This window comes from Dermacentor variabilis, chromosome 1 (assembly GCF_050947875.1).
Source record: "Dermacentor variabilis isolate Ectoservices chromosome 1, ASM5094787v1, whole genome shotgun sequence".
In the NCBI taxonomy this organism is placed as follows: domain Eukaryota; kingdom Metazoa; phylum Arthropoda; class Arachnida; order Ixodida; family Ixodidae; genus Dermacentor; species Dermacentor variabilis.
Genome location: NC_134568.1, coordinates 198,470,280 through 198,489,709, shown reverse-complemented (window position 1 = coordinate 198,489,709; position 19,430 = coordinate 198,470,280). Strand labels below are relative to the sequence as shown.

Genomic DNA, 19,430 nt, shown 5'->3' with positions numbered 1-19,430 from the left:
AACTCAACATGCCCGATGTGCACCATTTTTCATCGATGTTATGTGTTACACGAATGCAACCAAAATATCGATGAAGTGCTGGCGTTCGTTCGGGTTAAAATTTTTAATCAGCATCCGACCGTAGTTTGGGTAGTATTTAAGATAGCACCATCGCTTCTTTACGCCGTGTAAGAACATCGCGACGCAAAACAACTTCTTAATAATGGTGACATTTTAAGGAGCCGAGACGTGTGGAAATGCGTTAAGTTAATCTCTATGGCTGAAAAAAAATTAATAACAAGCTCTAAAAGAATTCCGAAGAGACAATTAAGATTTATTACGTTGGGTATGTGAAAGCACTATAGTACCTTTGGGTAAATGTTTTTTTTCGTGCGTTTTTTGTCCGCGCAAGTTCTCGCCTGCGTTCTAACTTCGCCTCGGTTAAGGCGAAATCAAAACGCGCCAATCGTTTCAACGCGCTCGCTTGCCCGCAAGGAATTCATAACTCTAAGGACCGTTCAGCGCCGTTCAATTGGACATTAATGCGTTTTTTTATTTTGTACACTCACTTTATAGACTCATTACGTGAAGCCACGTCCTCCCCATGAACTGCGCCCTCACGTGCCCCATGACGCACGCACTAGGCGACACCTATCAGAACCGTGGAGCCGCTGTGGCGTCGGAGAAGCGTGCTCGGCTCGCATTCCTCTGACCCGGGTGCGAATCCCACCCAGACCGAAATGAACCAGATTTTATTTTCGAAGCCATTAATTTACTTAGTTTACAGGAACCACCCTGGGAAATTTCGCGCCAATACATACATTTTTCGACGTGTTTTTTACCGTTTGCGCCGTCGGCCATTTTTGGTGCCATCATTCGGTCACGCCGCTGACTACGAAGCAGGATTTTCGCGTTATGGGGCGTATAATCACTTCGCATTAATAAAATTGAAATAAAACTAAGCATGTGTGCGTCTAGTCGAGCTTCACGAAAAGACGTGTAGGTCTCAATTTTAAGGTACGCTTCACTGTAAGCAGTGTGTAAATGTGGTGAAGAACTCTTGCCTGAGATTGAGTTTTGATATAATGGAGTATGATTACGGCTCACGAAAATTTTCGAAGTTTTGCTCTGTTTTATATGCTGACGTCAATTTATAATGATTTGAAAAGGACATAGGTATTGGATCTTGACAAAACATGAGATGCTGGGCAGCGATGGACACCAATAAATGTGGTGATATACATTGATAACCAAACAAATGAACTAGAATTCCCCAGTACACATTATACTAGTAGCTATAGGGTACATTCCTTGCGTGACAATTGATTACAGCCGCTATCCAATTTGCTCACATTTGCTAAAATATTATAGACCAGCACTAGCTTTAATGTATTCACCTGCATTCGCCGATATTCACCGGTTTCGAATTAACGTTCCACACGCTGTGACACGTAATGAGGACTTAAAGGCTAAATATGCTACGTGGACCGCTAGTGTGTTTATCGGTACATCTTTGTATCTTAAGAATTAATTAATTAAGCTCTAATTGGTACGTATTGCACACTTCAAGTTCACCGCCGCTTACTGTAGCGTGCTGCGAAAAAGATTGCCCTTTTCTCTATTGCTCGACCATATTAGTAGATTTTGTCACCTTGACTGCAATGCCGGGTACATGTGCACTGGTATGCGGTCGCTTTGTTGAGAAATTAGGTATCGTAAAGGTATCAACGAAAATTCAAGCCGAAACTTTGTGCTGTCGCCTGTTCTTGGCTTTAGCTGTTACCTCCAGCGGTAAGTGCCGCATGCTCCAGGATTAGTGTAAAGCTGTTATTTTTTTATTTATTGATACGACAGAAGGAAATGTTGACGCACAAGTTAAGGCGCCGGCTACTCCTTAGCTCTTGAATGGGTCTAGCTTACAACATACAGGGTACAATATTGCATATAAAATAACCTTTCTATACAAGCACCAGGACTTGTCAAACAACGTTTTCACAGTAACACTATGACGTAAGAAACACACGGTACATACAGTATACAAGTTCAGTGACTCCACAGTTCTGTAGAAAAAAGCCTCAAAAATAGAAATGATACTGTCGCCTAATAATAAACTCTCTAGTCAGCGGGTGGTACATACATCGCGTAAATGCATTATCACATATAGTCACAACAGAACAGTTAACATAATATATAGTCCACAAACACATACATATATACAGCGACATTTAAATGAAAGGAAAAATAAAAGCCTCAATAAAGGGCAACAATGCCGCTGTCTTCAAGAAAAGTCTTTAGTGCTTTCAAAGCGCTCTTCTGCAAAGACGTTGTTGGCCAAGGACCCAAAAGTAAAGCTGTTGATGGTACTCTGGGGAGACACGCGAGAGAAATAGCCTCCAAGCAGTGTTGCAATGCTCGTTATATGGCATTTAGAGGACATTTGCAGCGCTTTATGAACGTGGTAAATGAACCACACCAGACGCAAAACAATGCTGTCATGAGCACTAGCGAAATATTATTGATTTGTAAAAGTCGCAGGCAACGTACACTATCACTCATGCTTTTCTGCAGCTTCTTCAAGTTCCCGCCACCCTTCAGTGAAGACACTTCATGACCATTTTCTGAACATCTGAAATGTCAAAAAAATTAAATATTACGAGGTTTTACGTGCCAAGAACACGATCTGATTGTGAGGCACGCCGTAGTGGGGGACTACGGAAATTTGGACCACCTGGCGTCCTTTAACGTGCACCTAAATCTTACACGGGTATTTTCGCATTTGTTTGACCCCCATCGAAATGCGGCCGCCGTGGCAATATCTGGAATATATCACTGGAAATTATTATTGTGGAAAATGCAAGAAGATCGTTAGTAATTCATTCTTCATATTAGACTGCTCTATAGAAAGTATAAATGACCACAACACTAAAAATGGAGCAAACATTTTCAATTTTTTTCAACTCCGATCATCAGCGATTCTCGTCTTCTGGAGTTGGGCTATATGGAGGAAGCTGCATCTGACCGCCTCGCTTAAAGTGCGCTAGCTTGCGCGTGTTTTGTCCAACGAATCCTTTGCAAACATTTGGAGCACCTTGCACGTAGGGTGAGGTGTTAATACTGGGTTGTTTGAAGACGCTAAGCGCGAAGGCGGCGTTCGTATTGTTTGTAGTTACCCTACAGGTTCAGCGGAATGCGCTTCAGCCGTCATGATGATCACCATGCGAAATTGGAGATGTACTTGTGTTTTTTTTTAATTGTTGTTTTGCCTAAAAAGGCGCGGGAAGGGAACTGAAGGCTCAACCGAGCTCTGGCAAGCATTATTTGAAGTGCATCGGGCAGCTAGCGTCCGAGAAGCCGTTCACATGTTATGTTGACTGTTCTGTTGTGACTATATGTGATACCGCACATACACGATGTATGTACCACCCGCTGACTAGAGACTGTGTTATTAGGCGACAGTATCGTTTGTACTTTTGAGACATTTATCTACATAACTGTAAAGACATTTACCTGTATATTGTATGTACCAATATGTTTCTTTCGTCATAGTCTTCCTGTGAAATCGTTGCGTGATAAGTCCTGGTGCATGTGTGAAAAGAATATTTGATATGTAATCTTGAACCCTATATGTTGTATGATGGAACCATTCAAGAGGTAAGGAGTAGCCGGCGCCTTAAATTGTTCGTCAACATCTCCTTATAACATTTCAATTAAAAAAAACGACGTAGGCCGCCTGGGCAAAAAATGCCAGCATTTCAATCTACTAGAGACGTGCGGCTGCATTACCGAGTGCATTAGTCAGACAGGCTGATAACGAGCGCAGCATTGCACCCCCTCCCGCCTTCTAGCGCGTCGCTGTCCAGCCAAGTAAAAAGAAAAAGGAAAAGCGTGCGGTTATTTTTGTTGCAGCAGCACCTTGCTCGTATGTCAAAGGCGGGCTGAAATTTCGCCTAAATTCTGCTTCCTCTGTTCACTACGCCCTGTGTTGCGGTGCTGCTGTCAGCTCAGAAAATTTTGACGCTGACTGCTGGATCGAAAGCACCGTGCGGTCGTCGTACGGCGCCACCTAGTTGTGGGATGCCATTGATACTGATTCCTGGCCACATGAAGCAGACGAGATTACAAATTGGAATTGTCAAGCGTAAGGCGCGGTCAGCTTGTGGCTACTACTATCTTAAAAGATCCACAATTCTCGAGCGACTTTTTGAACCACAACTCGTCGCGTACACAAAAGCGCGCGAAGGAATGAATGTGCTGTCAACGATACATTCATAACATAAACAGACTTAAAATCAGCTCCAAGATGGTGCGCTCCCCGCGTGAGACACGCCGTTTGTCTCTGTCTCTTTTGCGCAAATTTTTGTGGCTCATTTTTCTCTGCATGTTACTGTTGTGATGTTTCTGTCGGACGGGTAGAACAAAAGTCGCCGTAGCTTAATCGAGTCTGCATTTCTCGGGACACCCATTCACTTGCGCTACCTACTGTGATTACCATATGTCGTACGGCAAAATCCAATTGCCACTCAGAATAAGAATACAGTGATTGTTATATTAAATTACCGCTCAAAAGCAGAAAACAAATGACATATGAAATATCCCAAAGGTGGCACGCGCTGTGCGTTCTAAGCGCGCTATTGAACACACAGTTCTATAGAAATACACGTCGTGAGAGACGACAATATTGGGGCGAGATAAGATATAAAAGCTAGGAGATATTAGAGTAACTTACGTAATAGATATTGTAACGCCCTTCTGTCGATACGTTGTTGATTACCGAAACTCAGCGGATGTCGCAGCTTCTGACATCATTCAATGCCTTTTCCCTGCGCCTTGATCTCGTGGGCACAACATGTCTGCGGACGGCAGGCTTTTTGATGTTTAACGCGCAAGAAGTCCCTTAAGAAATGTAGATCGTTTAAAGTTCCGACAGAAGACACTGCACCCCGCATTCTCATTCGGTGTGATGTCTGCACCTTATGCCACGAACGAAATTCCCGGCGCTAGTGACACAGTTCGCTGCGCCGTCTCCATTGTTGTTCATGCGTTATGCTATAGAAAGACAACTGGAAAAACAGCCAATTAGGTTTCTCTTTATCGTACACGCGTAATGGACAAATGGTGCAACAGAAGGTCCCTGCACTGATGTATGCGGACGACACAGTGCTACTAGCGGTTAATGCAAGAGATTTACAGACACTGCCCAATATGTGTGGCAACGCAACGACAAATGTAGGCCTTGAATTCAGCACAGAGAAATCGGGAATTATGATATTTAATGAAGAGACGAGTAACTACGTGGTGTCGATTCAACAGGAAGTCATACCCATAGTCAGGCAATATAAATACCTTGGCATGTACATAACCGAAGGAAAGAGTTACTCAAGCACCCACCAAGATAATCTGAAAATAAAAGGGAAGTGAAATGCAGGACTAATTCCCGCTACTGAAATAGCCTCATTGAGGCTGCAGTGTGCATAAATAAATAAATAAAATAATGAAACATGGAGAACTTTTGGGCCACAAAAGAAATATGAGGGGGTGCGTGGAATCTGGAAAGGAGCCATGATGCCAGCGCTGACGTTCGTAAGTGCCATTCTGTGCTTCAAATTTGATATATTGTCGGGGGTGGAAGTTAACCAATGATCAGCGGGCCGGCTGGCTTTGGGAACCCACAGTAAAACCACAAATGAGGCAGTGCGAGGGGACACGCGTTGGGCCTCGTTTGAAGTCAGCAGAGAAGCGCAGAGCAAGATTAGTTCTGAAGAAATACTCGGGAACATGGATCAAACTAAATGTGCGCCTAAAGCGCACAATTATCTGTACCTAAAAAGCGTGGACACAAAATGGAGGAAGAGGCCAAGAAAGTAAGCAACCACGTATAGGGTAATTGTAAGGCGTAGGCAGACAACCAGGAGTAATCAGAAAGTGAGAGAAACAGACAGCGAATTAGATGCAAAGAATGGAAGAAAAAAAAAGGACCATGGATATTTACAAGAATGATAAAAAAGAAATTAGAAGGGAAAATCTGTACGATAACACGAATGGAAGTGCCTTGCTATTTGAGGCTCGAGCTGGTTGCCTAAGGGCAAGAACATACCAGAGCAAATATTCGCAGTTAGACAAGGCATGAGCATGCTGCAGCAAAAATCCGGAGACCACTCGGCACATCCTAATGGAATGCGAAGAGATTCACCCAGGGAGACCAGTACGTGGCGTAAAACTTTCAGAAGTGCTTGAATTTAATGTAGACGGATGTATATATCAATCGCTCAGCAGTCGAGATAAGCAAGAGACGTCTAGAGTATTGGTGAAAAAAAAAAAAACAGGGAAGACACTAATACGACGGGATTCATTACAGGCATAGGCAGCGGTACAGGGAAGCTAGAGGAGGCTGAAGGGATGTATACAAGAATGTTAGCAGGAAAAGCATTGATAGCATACCTGAGTGACTCAAGCAGGCTAGGTGACGATTTGTCCCGGCACCGTTTCAAAGAGCATGCCAATAAATAACAATAATAATCGTCGTCGTCGTCGTCGTCCGGAAATTCTGGAACCACTCGCCGCGGCAGCTAAGAGGTTACGGCATTGAGCAGCTGAGCGCGAAGTCGTGGTTTCGATTTCCAGACGCAGCGGCCACATTTCGAAAGGGGAAGAACGCAAAGCATTCGCTTGCCGGGTTTTTAGGTGCGCTTTAAAGAGCCCCATGAGGCGAAATTAATCCGGAGCTCTCCACTGCGGCGTCCTTCATAGCCTCACGCTCTGCCAGTTTCGGGACGTTATAAACTCCTCAATTTAATTTTTATTCTGGAACCATGCGCGAACACTAGAAGTAACAGCTTTTTATGTTTTTGCGCGCTACGAGTAAAACGCGGGAAGAACATATGTGCATAGAACATAGCTCTATGAAAACGATTGAACGGGATGTGTTGGACGCAATCACAGCTTTCTCGTCGGAACTCACGCCCTGAATGAAAAAAAAAATCTGTATTCTCTAACTAGTCTGTTCGTTAGCTCACAAAAATTATCCTGGTGGCGGAAGAGCACTGATGACCGAACCCTGTAGGTCTCATAATCGTATATTGCGCCAGTTTTATTTTTAACAGCTCGGCGCAAAGTGCGGATGTGTGTCGCGTCGGCTCCGCAGATTTTGATTGATTCTCGGCGTACATTCGAACAATTCAGCCCGAACCGGAACAGCAGGATATGCAGAGGCTGCGGCATTGAGAACCCGCCACAGGACCACAAGTGCGAAGCGAAGTGCCAGCTCTGCGGCAAAGACCACCCTACGGCGGATCGCCGATGTAATGCCAGGTACAAGTTACCGTATTTGGTAAAGAGGCGCCGCTGGGAGCGAGTCAGACGAGAGGAAGAAGCAGCGATGTACCACGAAAGGGAAGCTGAAAGACTGTACAGGCTAGGACGGGAAGACTGGAGACAGCGGTCGGAACATCTGAGAAGGGACGGATCTGGACTAGAAGATTTGCCCAAGCTCCAGGCAAGGGAAAGGGGCCGCTCGACGTCGAACAGAACCAGATCGAGATCGCAGTCCAGATCGAGATCCAGACCCAAGACCAGTAATACCGAATCTCCCAGAGCACAGGGGGGAGGAAGATCCCAGAGCCCAAAAGGAAAGAGCAACGTCAACGGCGCCGCGGGACCCTTACAGGTGAGCTGGGCGGACGCGGCTTCCGGGGCGCGTGCGGAGGCAGAGGCTGCTTTTCAAAATAGAGTTAAGACGCTAGAGAAAGAATTGGTGCAAATCAGGCAGAGCAATGTTGCGTTTATGGATGAAATTAAAAAACTTAGGCAAGAGAACGACCGTTTGAGGAGCGGGAAAGTGCCACGCAACGCGGAAACCTCGTGAGTTATAAGGAAGGACAAAGTCGGCACATAGGCAAAATATAAATCGGCTAATACAAACGTACCGAGGGACAGAGCAGGGCTTCCTCAAGGAAATCGAGAAAAGATACATCTCGCAAGCGCTGCCCGTCATACACCCTGACTACACAGGGCAGGTAAATGACGAATTAGACAGCAAAATCGGCGAGCCAGAGGTCAGGGCAGCCCTGCAGAAACTCAATACGAAGTCGGCACCCGGACTAGACGGTGTAACGAATAAAACGCTCAGGAACTTGGACGATGAGTCTATAGTTAAGTTTACCGAATATATTAACGAATGTTGGGAGGCAGGGCAGGTTCCGCAGCAATGGAAGACGGCACAAATTGTGTTAATACCTAAACCGGGCAAGCGACTGCAAATTGAGAACTTGAGACCCATATCTCTCACTTCTTGCGTGGGGAAACTCATGGAGCACGTGGTCCTAGCGAGGATAACCACCTCGGACGCGCTCCCGCCCACGATGATAGGATTCAGGAGAAACCTCTCAGCGCAGGACGCTCTGTTACAACTAAAACATCAGATCATAGACGATTCGGGCAGATCGACAAAGGCAATTCTCGGTTTGGACCTAAAAAAGGCCTTCGATAACGTAACACATGCAACGATACTAGATAGAGTAGGCGAACTAGGACTGGGAAAACGCACGTACGATTATGTACGCAATTTTTTAACTGGTAGAAAGGCAAAGATCACGATAGCGGACCTAGTTTCGGAGGATATCGAGATAGGCAGCGCAGGTACGCCACAGGGCTCGGTCTTATCACCGATGCTATTCAATCTGGCGCTAATCCGGCTCCTCATTGAAGCTAAGGGCAACAACGGAGAAACCCTCAGAAGACTGGAGGGAACTGTAGCGAAAATCATGAGGCTAATCAGAAGGATAACAAATAAACATAGCGGGATGAAAGAGGAAAACACAATCAGGTTAATATACAGGCCTTCGTAATAAGTAGAATAGTGTACGTAGCGCCGTACTTAAAATGGCAGGTCGCGGAAAAGATCAAACTAGAATGCCTGATTCGGAAAATATACAAACTAGCCATAGGACTACCGATCAGCACCAGCACGGACAAGTTGCTACAATTAGGCCTACACAACACTATAGACGAGCTCATTGAAGCGCAGTGTACGGCACAATATGAACGCCTCTCTAAGACTAGAGCAGGCAGACACATCCTAGAGAGATTAGACATAGGTTACCACACACAGCATGGTGTCAAGGTGGACATCCCGAGAGATACGAAGGAAAGATTGGTAATACCTCCCTTAACAAAGAACATGCACCCAGAACACAATAAGGACAAAAGAAAGAAAATGCGAAGCAAATACAGAAGAAATTCGGCAGCGACAAGGACGCAGTGTTCGTAGACGCGGCTCGATACAGTCGCAAACGGGGGTTTACGGTAGCCGTAATCGATAGGGAGAAACGGTGCAAGACGTGCGCGACGATACGCACCACAAGTAACGAGATAGCTGAAGAAGTAGCCATAGCGCTCGCAGCAGCTCAGACTAACGCAACCGTGATAGTCAGCGACTCTCAGACGGCAATAAGAAACTTTGCCAACGGCCGAATCTCCCCGGAGGCACTACAATTCTTCTTGCAGAAGGCCAAAATTACAAAAGAAAGATATACATCACCCGTACACCCGCTCACACCCTCGCGGAGGACGGCAACAACGAGGCGGCACACGACGCGGCTCGAGCGCTTACGGACCGAGCCGCAGTCGCAAGTGACGCCCCGACACCCTCCGGACGTGACGGTGCAGTAAATGAGTGGGAGTGGGAGGAGAGAATGACCACATATAATGACATCACGAAACATTATAGGTTAGAGAGGCGCATGTTCCCGCGACCTCACGCAAAATTGACAAAAAAGCAGTCTGTCGCATGGCGGCAGTTACAAACTAGGACGTATCCGAATCCTGCGCTCTCGCACATCATATATCCGGATGTATATCCTACGGACAAATGCAAAACATGTGAATCCAGAGCCACTCTGGAGCATATATTATGGGAATGCCGAGGGATACATAACAATAAAGAAAACGCGGCCTCTAGCAGCAGCCTTCGCACGCGCTGGGAAGCCGCGCTGCTCAGCCCCGCCCTCGAAGATTAACTATGGGCCGTCCAGCGGGCCGAGGATGCCGCCAGGACCCAAGAACTCCTGGCCGTCACCTAGGCGGGGCCTTTGGCCCTCCCCACCAACTCGCAGGGCACACCATAAAGTTCTTTCCTCCTCCTCCTCGGCTAAAGTTAGCTGGGTCCGCCTGTGTGAGAACGGCAATGCGAGCCAATAAAATCGAGCTGTCAACGCGGGTGGAGAACAAGGGAATACTGGGGGAACTAGAGAAAGGATTCAGGGACAGGCCAACGCTTAAACATTAATATTTTTATACTAACTCTGTGCACATGCAGACATTTAAATGGCTCAGAGTAGACCATTATGGATAGCGTTTCGTAGATATAAGGGAGCTTACGAGAACGTAGCCAGGGAGTTTCTGTGGGACATATTGTCGAGCATGAGGATACAGACGTCGACTTCGTAGAACTGCTAAAAGTAGTAATTTGGGACAACCGAGCACAGGTCGCTTGGCAACGACGAAGATGCACAAAAATGGTAGAAATTTACCGAAGACTGAAGCAAGGATTCCTTATATCTCCACTGTTCACATTTTGCGTTCAAAAGACGACTGGAAATAAGTAAATTAGGTTTGGATTTATCTCGCAGCGGGAATACTGTATGCAGCCGGCGCAAGTGAGTCCTTGAGCTAATGTGTGCAGATAGGGATTACTATTACGACTCTAAACATTATGTATAACTTACTATTGCAAGTAAAATGTTACGTGGTAACACGCCTGAGTGTTACATATGACACATAGGAGGCGTCAGACAAGATGCTTCACAGGGTCAGTGCAAACACCAAGGTATTGCATGCTATTTCGAATAAACGGGAAAAAACGCCATGTTGTGCTTGCGTAGTGGTTGCTAAAAATTCAGGATTTCTGTTGTGGAAAACAAAGAAATGTCAGCGCTCGTACTGCTTCTTCGGGCCCTGTGATCTCACGCTTCGTGATGGTCTTTTTCATAAACTATGGCAACCACTAATTCAACTGGACCCGCTGCTTCGTGTTTTATCTGTTCGGTTCCGTCAGACCTTCGGCTTGATAACTTCAAACGACTCGCTCACCACTTTTGACACTTGCCAACTGCCAACCGGAATTTTTGCATGTATAGTACTTGTTACGTTAAAAGGTATCAGCACGATACTTGCTGAAGTTAATTAATTAATTATTAGCCTTGGAAAGGATGCGATGTGGGAGGAAGGATGGAAAATGGCACGTATATCAGAAGAAGAATGCCTGGAATTGTAGCGAATAGCAACAGATTTGCATTCTGTGACGCATAAACTTGTTGCTAGAACTGCGACTTTGTTATCACGTTCACTTAAAACGCTTCTTTTTTGGTTTTTCAAAATCGACGCAGGTGTTCGATGACTGCGGTCATAACGTGCACATGGACCAGCCTGAGAAGTTCAACGAACTCGTCAACAAGGTGTGCGACCTTGCCAACAGCGGTGTTAAACTCGGATCGGGCACCTTCGCGACGGACCGCCAAGCAGAAGAATAGTTTTGCTTCTTGTGCCGTGCGTGATCTTTAATATGGGACCACGTGATGATACGCAAGCACAGGAGGACCCATCATTGTAAGGCTCAAACAGAACTCAAAGTGCCAACACGTCAGCAGTCATGGGTAGAGATTCTGCGACACTTCGACGGGCAGGCATTGTGGCCTGGAATTGCAAAGCTTTTTCAATAAGTGCTCACAAGAGCGGACTCGGGCCATTCTCGACGGTGAACGAGAATATAGCAATGGGTCCGACCAGTCATCTTTTTGAGCACGAAGAGATTTAAGTCTGTAGAAAACATTGTTGCTCAGCATGACTGCTCAGTCTTGCCTGTTTTCCACGTGCGCCTATTATCTGCGACTATGCAAGCACACGGCGGCCGCATTTCGATGGGGGCGAAATGCGAAAACACCCGTGTGCTTAGATTTAGGTGCACGTTAAAGAACCCCAGATGGTCGAAATTTCCGGAGCCCTCCACTACGGCGTGCCTCATAATCAGAAAGTGGTTTTGGCACGTAAAACCCCATAATTTAATTTTTAACTATGCAAGCACCAAGCAGTTTTCCTGTCTTGTAAATCATAGCAAGAAATGCAGTTAACATGATGACTTCGCATATGACGTTAAACTTCATTTGGTGTGCCCCTGTGCCTTGCCAGGAAATCTGCTGGTGAACAAAGTCATTTTCAAATGCTGTGATTATGTGAACAAATGAACCGGTGCGAATAAGTACAGAGGTTCGCCGTTAGCGCCATACGAGCTCAGTGCGTCGCACGTTGATATTTATGCTAATTATACCTGGCTTCGCGATGGCTCTTATTATCGTTTTCTGTAGAAGAAAAGGTGTATATTTGAATGTAATGTGCAACATTAAGAATTATTTTTATAGAAACTTGGCCTTCGTTATCTAGTTTATTCATGTTCGTTTTCTGTCAACATACCATTTTTATTCGCTCTACATTATCTGTCCGTTGGCTACATACATGAAAGTTTAATTAAAACATTGTGAAGTCTTCCGAAGGTGCCTCAACTAAATCGAAAATAAATAAAAAGCTTGCTGTTTTTCAAAAAGAAAGAAGCTATGTGGCCTCTAGGGGTAGTACCTGTTAACCGTAAAGTGATAGTGCCGCCTTTGCGCGGCTGCCTTTGCGGAAATGCAAATCCAGCGAAATTTACTTGAGTACCGATCATTCACTAAACAGCCTGGTCGACAGTTTGCAGTGTGTTCTTGTCGCATGTTATTATGTATATGTTTCGCAAATTATTCAGGAAACGTGATGTTGACATAAATGCGTATTAGAAAAAGGCTTGCAGACACGGACACGTAAGGGTGAAACGGACAACACAAGCGCCGACTATCAGCCGAAAGGTCGCAGTGGCGGAAGAGAAGGTAGACAGAAAACTTATCTGCCTTAAATATCTTACTTAGATTACATGGCCCCGACATCATATAATTCTGGATACCTGAAGCAGCGCGGCAAATCTAATGATCACGAGGCAGGAGTTACGACCTTTTATTCTAAAACCGTTTTATATTCGTTCTTGTTTCATGCGCTATAAACAAAAAAAAAAGTTCTTGCATCCCTGGCTTTTGCTTTTCTGTTGCCTAGTGAAAGGCCATGAGCTCAGTAAATAAAATAATGACTTGCGTTGTGGTTTTGATAATTGCCTAAAACTAATGATCAACATTAAACTAGGTAAGTAAGCGTCCAAAGTAGTTGCTTTACCACTTCCCTGCACACCTTTCGATAAAGAACATACAGGTGGAAGGCATATTTAGCGCCAGCGAACAAGGACAGAAAGGAGACACCGCAATGCGCATTGTGGTGTCGTCTCCTTTCTTTCCTTGTTCGTTGGCGCTAAATATGCTTTCGAAGTCAGTTTACCAACACGCCCAACAAATGTCAATGCAGGTGGAGCCAAAAGTACCACCGCTAATTTGGCATTCAAATGGTACGTGTGCACTTTATTACAACATGTCGGAAAAGACTAGTTTTCTTGTTCCTATTGACTAAACTAACGTCGTTTCTTTTTTTTTTGCTTGACCCGTATTCTAGGACGCTCATCCACTCAATCTAGGCACAGCGGATAGACGGGTGGATGGTTTAAAATTGAACCATCCAGCTGTCTCTCTGTTGAGCATCGTAACCAGTGCTATCTACTTCGTTTGCTCTTGACCCCATAAGATCCATTCTTCGTGCTATCGAACACTCGAACCTTTGAGTATATTGCTATACGCTCTTTATTATTCTGTGCCTTCCTTATCTTTACGCAACCTATCGACGTCTCTTACTGTTCCTCCCGGCAGATTCGTTCTCGCTCTTCTCTACAATATTTACAGGAGAAAGCTCGGCAGGATAACTACATCTTGACGCAATGAAATTTCTTACGCCCTCACCCTTAAGGGTGTGAAAGTGTTTCCTTTGCATTTACGTCTAGATGTATGACGCAACATGCTAACAAAATATGCTCAATCGTTACTGCGCTTTTTCCCACGCGATAATGGCGCCGCCCCTCGACAGAAGTTGTCACTGCGCTTCAATGGCCCTTCAGGGTAGCAAAGAATTCGCAACCGTGCTGCTGTCCGAGTCTACTCGAACGCACTCGTCTCCTCGTCGTAGGAATCACCAAGGGCCATTGCCCGCTTTCTCCTCCAGTCGAGGGGTGGCGCTGCACTCTGTCCGGTGGTAAAGCCCCTTAAACTTCATAAAGTAGCGACGCTCTCCTCCTCCGCCTTCACTCCTCCTCGTTACTCCTCTCTTTCACGCCCCCTTCTTGGCCGTGACGCCGCCTACACTGCTCGAGCGTAGCAACGGCGCCAACATGCGCTCCTCGCCACTCCGTAGACTCTTGGAACCGTAGACTCTTCTCGAGCAAAAATGGCGCTGATGCACGGCGCGAGGGCCCACGTGATGCTAGTAGGCCAATAGCGACGCGGCGTCGGCCTAGGCCAGAGCGTGCGAGGAGGAGGCGGCATTTTTCAAAGCGTGGCAGTGCTTTTCGAATTTAGGGGCTTTATCCGGTGGGTCTTTATTCGGTATATAGAGTCGGGGAAGAGGGATCGAGTCGAGATCCGTTCGCGAATACGGGGGTTAGCGGTACTCGTGTCGTCCTACGATGCTGGAGGGCATTCATAAATGTCTACGGGCGTCTTGGGCTACAATCGTTTCGTAGCGTACGACAATAGTATATGGGTGGCGCGAGAGCTGTGCGGAACGTGCTTCCTTGTTTGTTTGCTTGCTTGCTTACATGTGTTTGCATAGATGAGTACCTACTTGCGCGATTGTTGTTAGATGCCTTTGTTGAATAGTCATCACGACCTCAGTTGTTGTTTTGTTTTACGTTTGTAAAGCCTTGCCCTGTTGTTAGCCCTTGTTTTTGTTGATGTTTTTACCCATGCCTATAAAGATAAACAAAGGAAAAAACTTCAATTTCCCTGTTTGTTCCATATACGACGCTGTAAACAACTGTTTTCAGATTGAACCAAAATAAATTGCATAAATGAATTTTAGTACGTGTTTTATGGTGTCGGGATCACTTTCTGCCGGACCACACACATTCAAAGGTAGTAATAAAAAAAACTTGCCTGTATGCGAAATAGGTGGAATTTATCAACAGTTGATGCTTGATTTTGGGCTAGAATAGGTATTAAGAGGAAGCGTTAGCTCGGGGCCAACTCTTACGCCGCCTAGTCAAATTCATGTAAAACGCAGTAATGCTTTCATGGGACAGCTCCTGGATCGATATGAATGAAATTTCTTGCATTTGGGAGAGAAACTCAATTTGCAGTCATTGTAGGAAGCTGAAATTTGATTTTGGTCTGAATTTTTTTTACGAGAATTTCAAAAAATTGGCGAGTTTGAAAAAAAAATAGAACGAAGTTTACAAATTCGTACCTCTGCATCAGAAATACAAGTCGCAGTTCTGTAAAGTGCATCCATTGGAGCATCTAAAGCGAAAAGAATTGGTACATTAAGTTGTAGATTATGTGAATTTGTTGCAATGTTTACAGGGGATTTCCAAAAGCCCTACTGAAGTATTGGTGGTGTATTTGAAAACCATGTATAATGAATCAATTTTATACGCTTTAGATGCGCTATTTCATTCAGTTTACGGCATTGTGATACCGTTTTTGATTGCTAAGTTGTATAGTTTTAAACTTGATAGTTTCATTTTTCGAATTTTGCAATTTTCAACAATTCTTTAAAATAATTCATGGGCCTAAATGAAAAATCTGATTCCTAAAATCATTGGATTATAACTTTCTTTTTTAAATGTGCCACAAACCTAATCAAACTTGTTGCGGTTGTTGCCGATGAAAACAATTTTTCCTTTCCCATGTAGTTAGGAGCCCCAGAATTAAAGCTTCCTCAACAGCAAAATACAGGTGGCGACGTTTTCTTGCCTATTTTGTACCACCTTCTCGACGCAACCTTGGTTGTGGCACAACATCTGACCGTGGCTAGTCAAATGTGTCTGAGCAAAAATTAATAGACTGCTTTCGAAAAAAAAATCCTATGTTACGTCTCAACTCCACAAAGGCGTTAATTGGACGTTTTCCACGAATCAAATCGCCACCCATCCTTCAGCGCCTACCCAGAGGTCAACGCCGCGTGGACACCAACTCTTGACGGGTCCCACAAAAGGCCCTGACCCCGCCCTTTACCTGGCAGCCTGAGCAAATGATGAAAAGGAGGTGAACAACCACGAGGATTTGGGAGTCACATTTAATTAGACGTTTAACACGAGTCAAACCACCACGCATCCATCAACGCCTATCCAGAAGTCAACGCCGCGTGGACACCAACTCTGGACGGGTCCCACAAAAGGCCCTCACCCCGCCCTTTACCTGTGCAGCTTCAGTGAAGGATGAAAAGGAGGGGAACAACTTGACGACCTGATAGGAACAGGTTGTTTTCTTGCCACATATTCCAAACCAGTCTCTTCGGAGGCGGAGTGACTGCGGGTTATTGAGAGCATGGGCGTGGTATCACAGCGGAGTCGACGATGGAGATTTGCTGCTGGACGGTCTTCAGAATCCCTAGTCGACTCGCCTAGGGAATGTGACACCATATCCGTTAAAAATAGAAGTGACGTCATTTTGTTTTCGAAGGCGCGAAATTTGTTTTTTTGGCCTGCTTTTAGAGGTATATATTCAAATGGCCCCACCGTTTGACTTTCGATGGGCGCCATTCTATGGGCGTTTCGAGATTTCAGTGCGGAAAGCGACGCAGGAAAAGGCCAGCCATACGGTTGTCGAAATCGCACCCCTGCACAGAACATACTTTCTTTGGAGGCCGACGAAAGCTTTAGGTGCATAGAGTGTTGATCCTATCGTCGTACGCCAAGCCCGTCGGCCAGCGCAGTCACACGAAAACAACTACACAATTATCTGGCGGTCTTAACTCACTACTTTTGACTGAACAGGTTAAAAAGCGATGAAGCTACCCGCGTCACCAAATTCAGACAAACTTCGATAAGCAAAAAAAAAAAAAGCACAACGTGTGAGGGGGGCATATTTGTACAGGTGAACTTTACGAGCGCGCCTTTCTGCACATTTCAAGAGCTGCATTGCATTGCGAGTGATAGTGGCGTCAACGCCCCCTGTAACGATGGGCGCTGAAAAGAAATATATTTATTAATAATAATAAAATGAAATAAACTTGTATTTTCTTAACTTGTCATGAATATATAATATTGACCAGGAATTTCATTTTCGTTGAATGAGTCTAACGGTGTCTCGGTTGAATTAAAAATCGCTTTTTTCTTTCCCAATGTTTGTTCCCTCTAAACATAGTCGTGCTTCAATCGCTGCTCCCATAACAACCCTTGCTGATATCGGTGAAAATTTGTACTGAACCGCTTTTCACCCGAAGCTTCGCGACCTATTTGCATCGACCTTGGCGTATATAACCAGTGCCTAATTTGTACCTTCCGTCTTCTATAGACTATAGATGATTGTAGCTGTCTTTGTGGTCCGAAGCACATATTCTGTGATTGCAGCTTATTGACGAACCTATTTCTTTGGATTTAAGACGCAACAGGTATAGGCAAGATAGAAAAGAGACTGGTTTGACTATACAGACGTGATAGGGTGCACAAATGAGGCGAAGGAAAAATTTTTGACCACCGCATCTTGTTTTTTTTTTCATGCAGTGCGACAGTTATTTCCTCAATGTTAGCGGCACACATTACTTCCTCGATGCATGTAATTTAAACAAGCTAATTTCGCAACATTTTTGCGATATATTATTCCGTGGATCCGTGTATTTCATGTTATCCACGATAAAGCAACACTGGCAGTCGAAATCGTTTGCTGGCGTGGAGCTAAAAGCTTTCATTCACGATTATTATCGCATAATATACGAGTAGTGCAGCCTGTGGACGCCTTTCGAGCTGCAGCGCTGCTCGTACGACGACATTGCATTTGTCAGCTTATAGCACTGTTTCGCAGTGCTCCCGCGCACGTATAGGCGATCCCGACGCGGACGCAATGCCACATGTCATGCGCTGAAGAGGCACATTGCCTCAGTGCCTACCAAAAGAGAGAATTTCTCTTCGTCATATCATCGAAAATTGTTTTCGTTCGCGATGATGAAAGTGGAGAGCGTGAAAGGACCGACAAACATGGGCAAGTTGGCAGAGAGTAATCGGTTGGTTCATATCTGTAGGAAGAATTACATCGGCAACTTAACCAGGGAGTATTTTGTGTAAGTGTCGACCTAGTGGACTCTTCATTTCGGCTGCTGCTGAAGTGCTGATTGACTGGACTATAAGGTGCCAGCGAAAAAGAAGTTTCCTTCTCGCGGGTTGAGCTCCAGCGAATCAGTGGTGGCCGAAATAGTCAGTCCACTAGGTGGACACTTACAGAATATCCGCTGGACTGTGAGTCCTGTGTTTTGTATACATGTAACGCGTAAGCATTTATGGGCTCGTTTATTTGCTCTGTCACTTTTATTACAAGCCTGCCAAAGTACAGTCCTATGGACGCAAAGTATCCCGTCATGCAGCCCTATTTGCTAAGGCTCACATCGCTAATAGGCGAATCAGTTTTACATGTATTGTTTATGAAAACGTGAACAGTTGTATTGAAGGTTGATAGAATATTGAAATTTCACATATACGCGCCCGCGGGCGCGTATGTAAATCACAAAAATACTGGCCAGTATTTTTGTGATTTGTTTAATATTCACTAAAGAAATTGATATGATATCATGTACTTCCGAATATTAGGTTAATGACGCCCATAGTATAAGTGATTACTACAGAAACTTTTGAACCTACGGGTACAAAAAATCCAAGGCTACATGCCGCTTCAAGTAGCCGCTTTTAGGCGAACTCAGTAAGAAGCATTATTATTTTTATCTTATCACCATCATCGCTGGCGGCGACACCTTGCGACGCCGTGTGTAGCCAAACCACCAGAAAACAATGGGCTTCTATCCCACGAGGTGGTCGTCACTTCATGCGCGGTTCCTGTCGTCATGCCTTACTGATGCATACAGCTAAAACCGGCAGACGTGGGTACATATAACCATTTATGCCGCTGGTTAAACTTTCGGATAACAAAACGTTCCCATTTCCACTAAACTCATTAGGTAAGCGTGTCTGTAAAGACGTAATCATCATCAGCGTGTTTTGTATTTTAGATTCTCCTCGAGGGCAAAAGTCCTACAACGCGAGAATATTTCGAACACGTCGCAGCTGATCTAAGAGTCACGAGATGTCGCCACCAGCGCTTATATTCCCCGATAAGTTCGGTCCTACGCGGTCTGGCCCAAAATTTCTGCAGTGTACGCACTTTACGAGCACAAATACACCACCGCCATGCATGCGGAGATCTGTCCTTGCGGTATGCGGAGAAATCACTGGAAAAGACCTCGTGGTCAGCTCTTGTAGGCTCAAGCCAAGACTCGGTGCCAATAACGAT

At 45.1% G+C, this 19,430-nt stretch overlaps 1 protein-coding gene across 5 annotated transcripts in view; it reads left to right on the top strand.

The window, feature by feature from the left end:
• LOC142590621 ((Lyso)-N-acylphosphatidylethanolamine lipase-like) overlaps window positions 1–15,011 on the top strand; it is a 172,653-nt gene extending 157,642 nt beyond the window's left edge. For all 5 annotated transcript variants that reach the window (XM_075702978.1, XM_075702991.1, XM_075702985.1 and 2 more), the window contains one exon: window positions 11,361–15,011. In XM_075702978.1, the coding sequence (XP_075559093.1) occupies window positions 11,361–11,504 (144 nt within the window). In that variant the 3' untranslated portion in view covers window positions 11,505–15,011. The remainder of the gene's footprint in view (window positions 1–11,360) is intronic.
• Window positions 15,012–19,430: the final 4,419 nt, after the last annotated feature.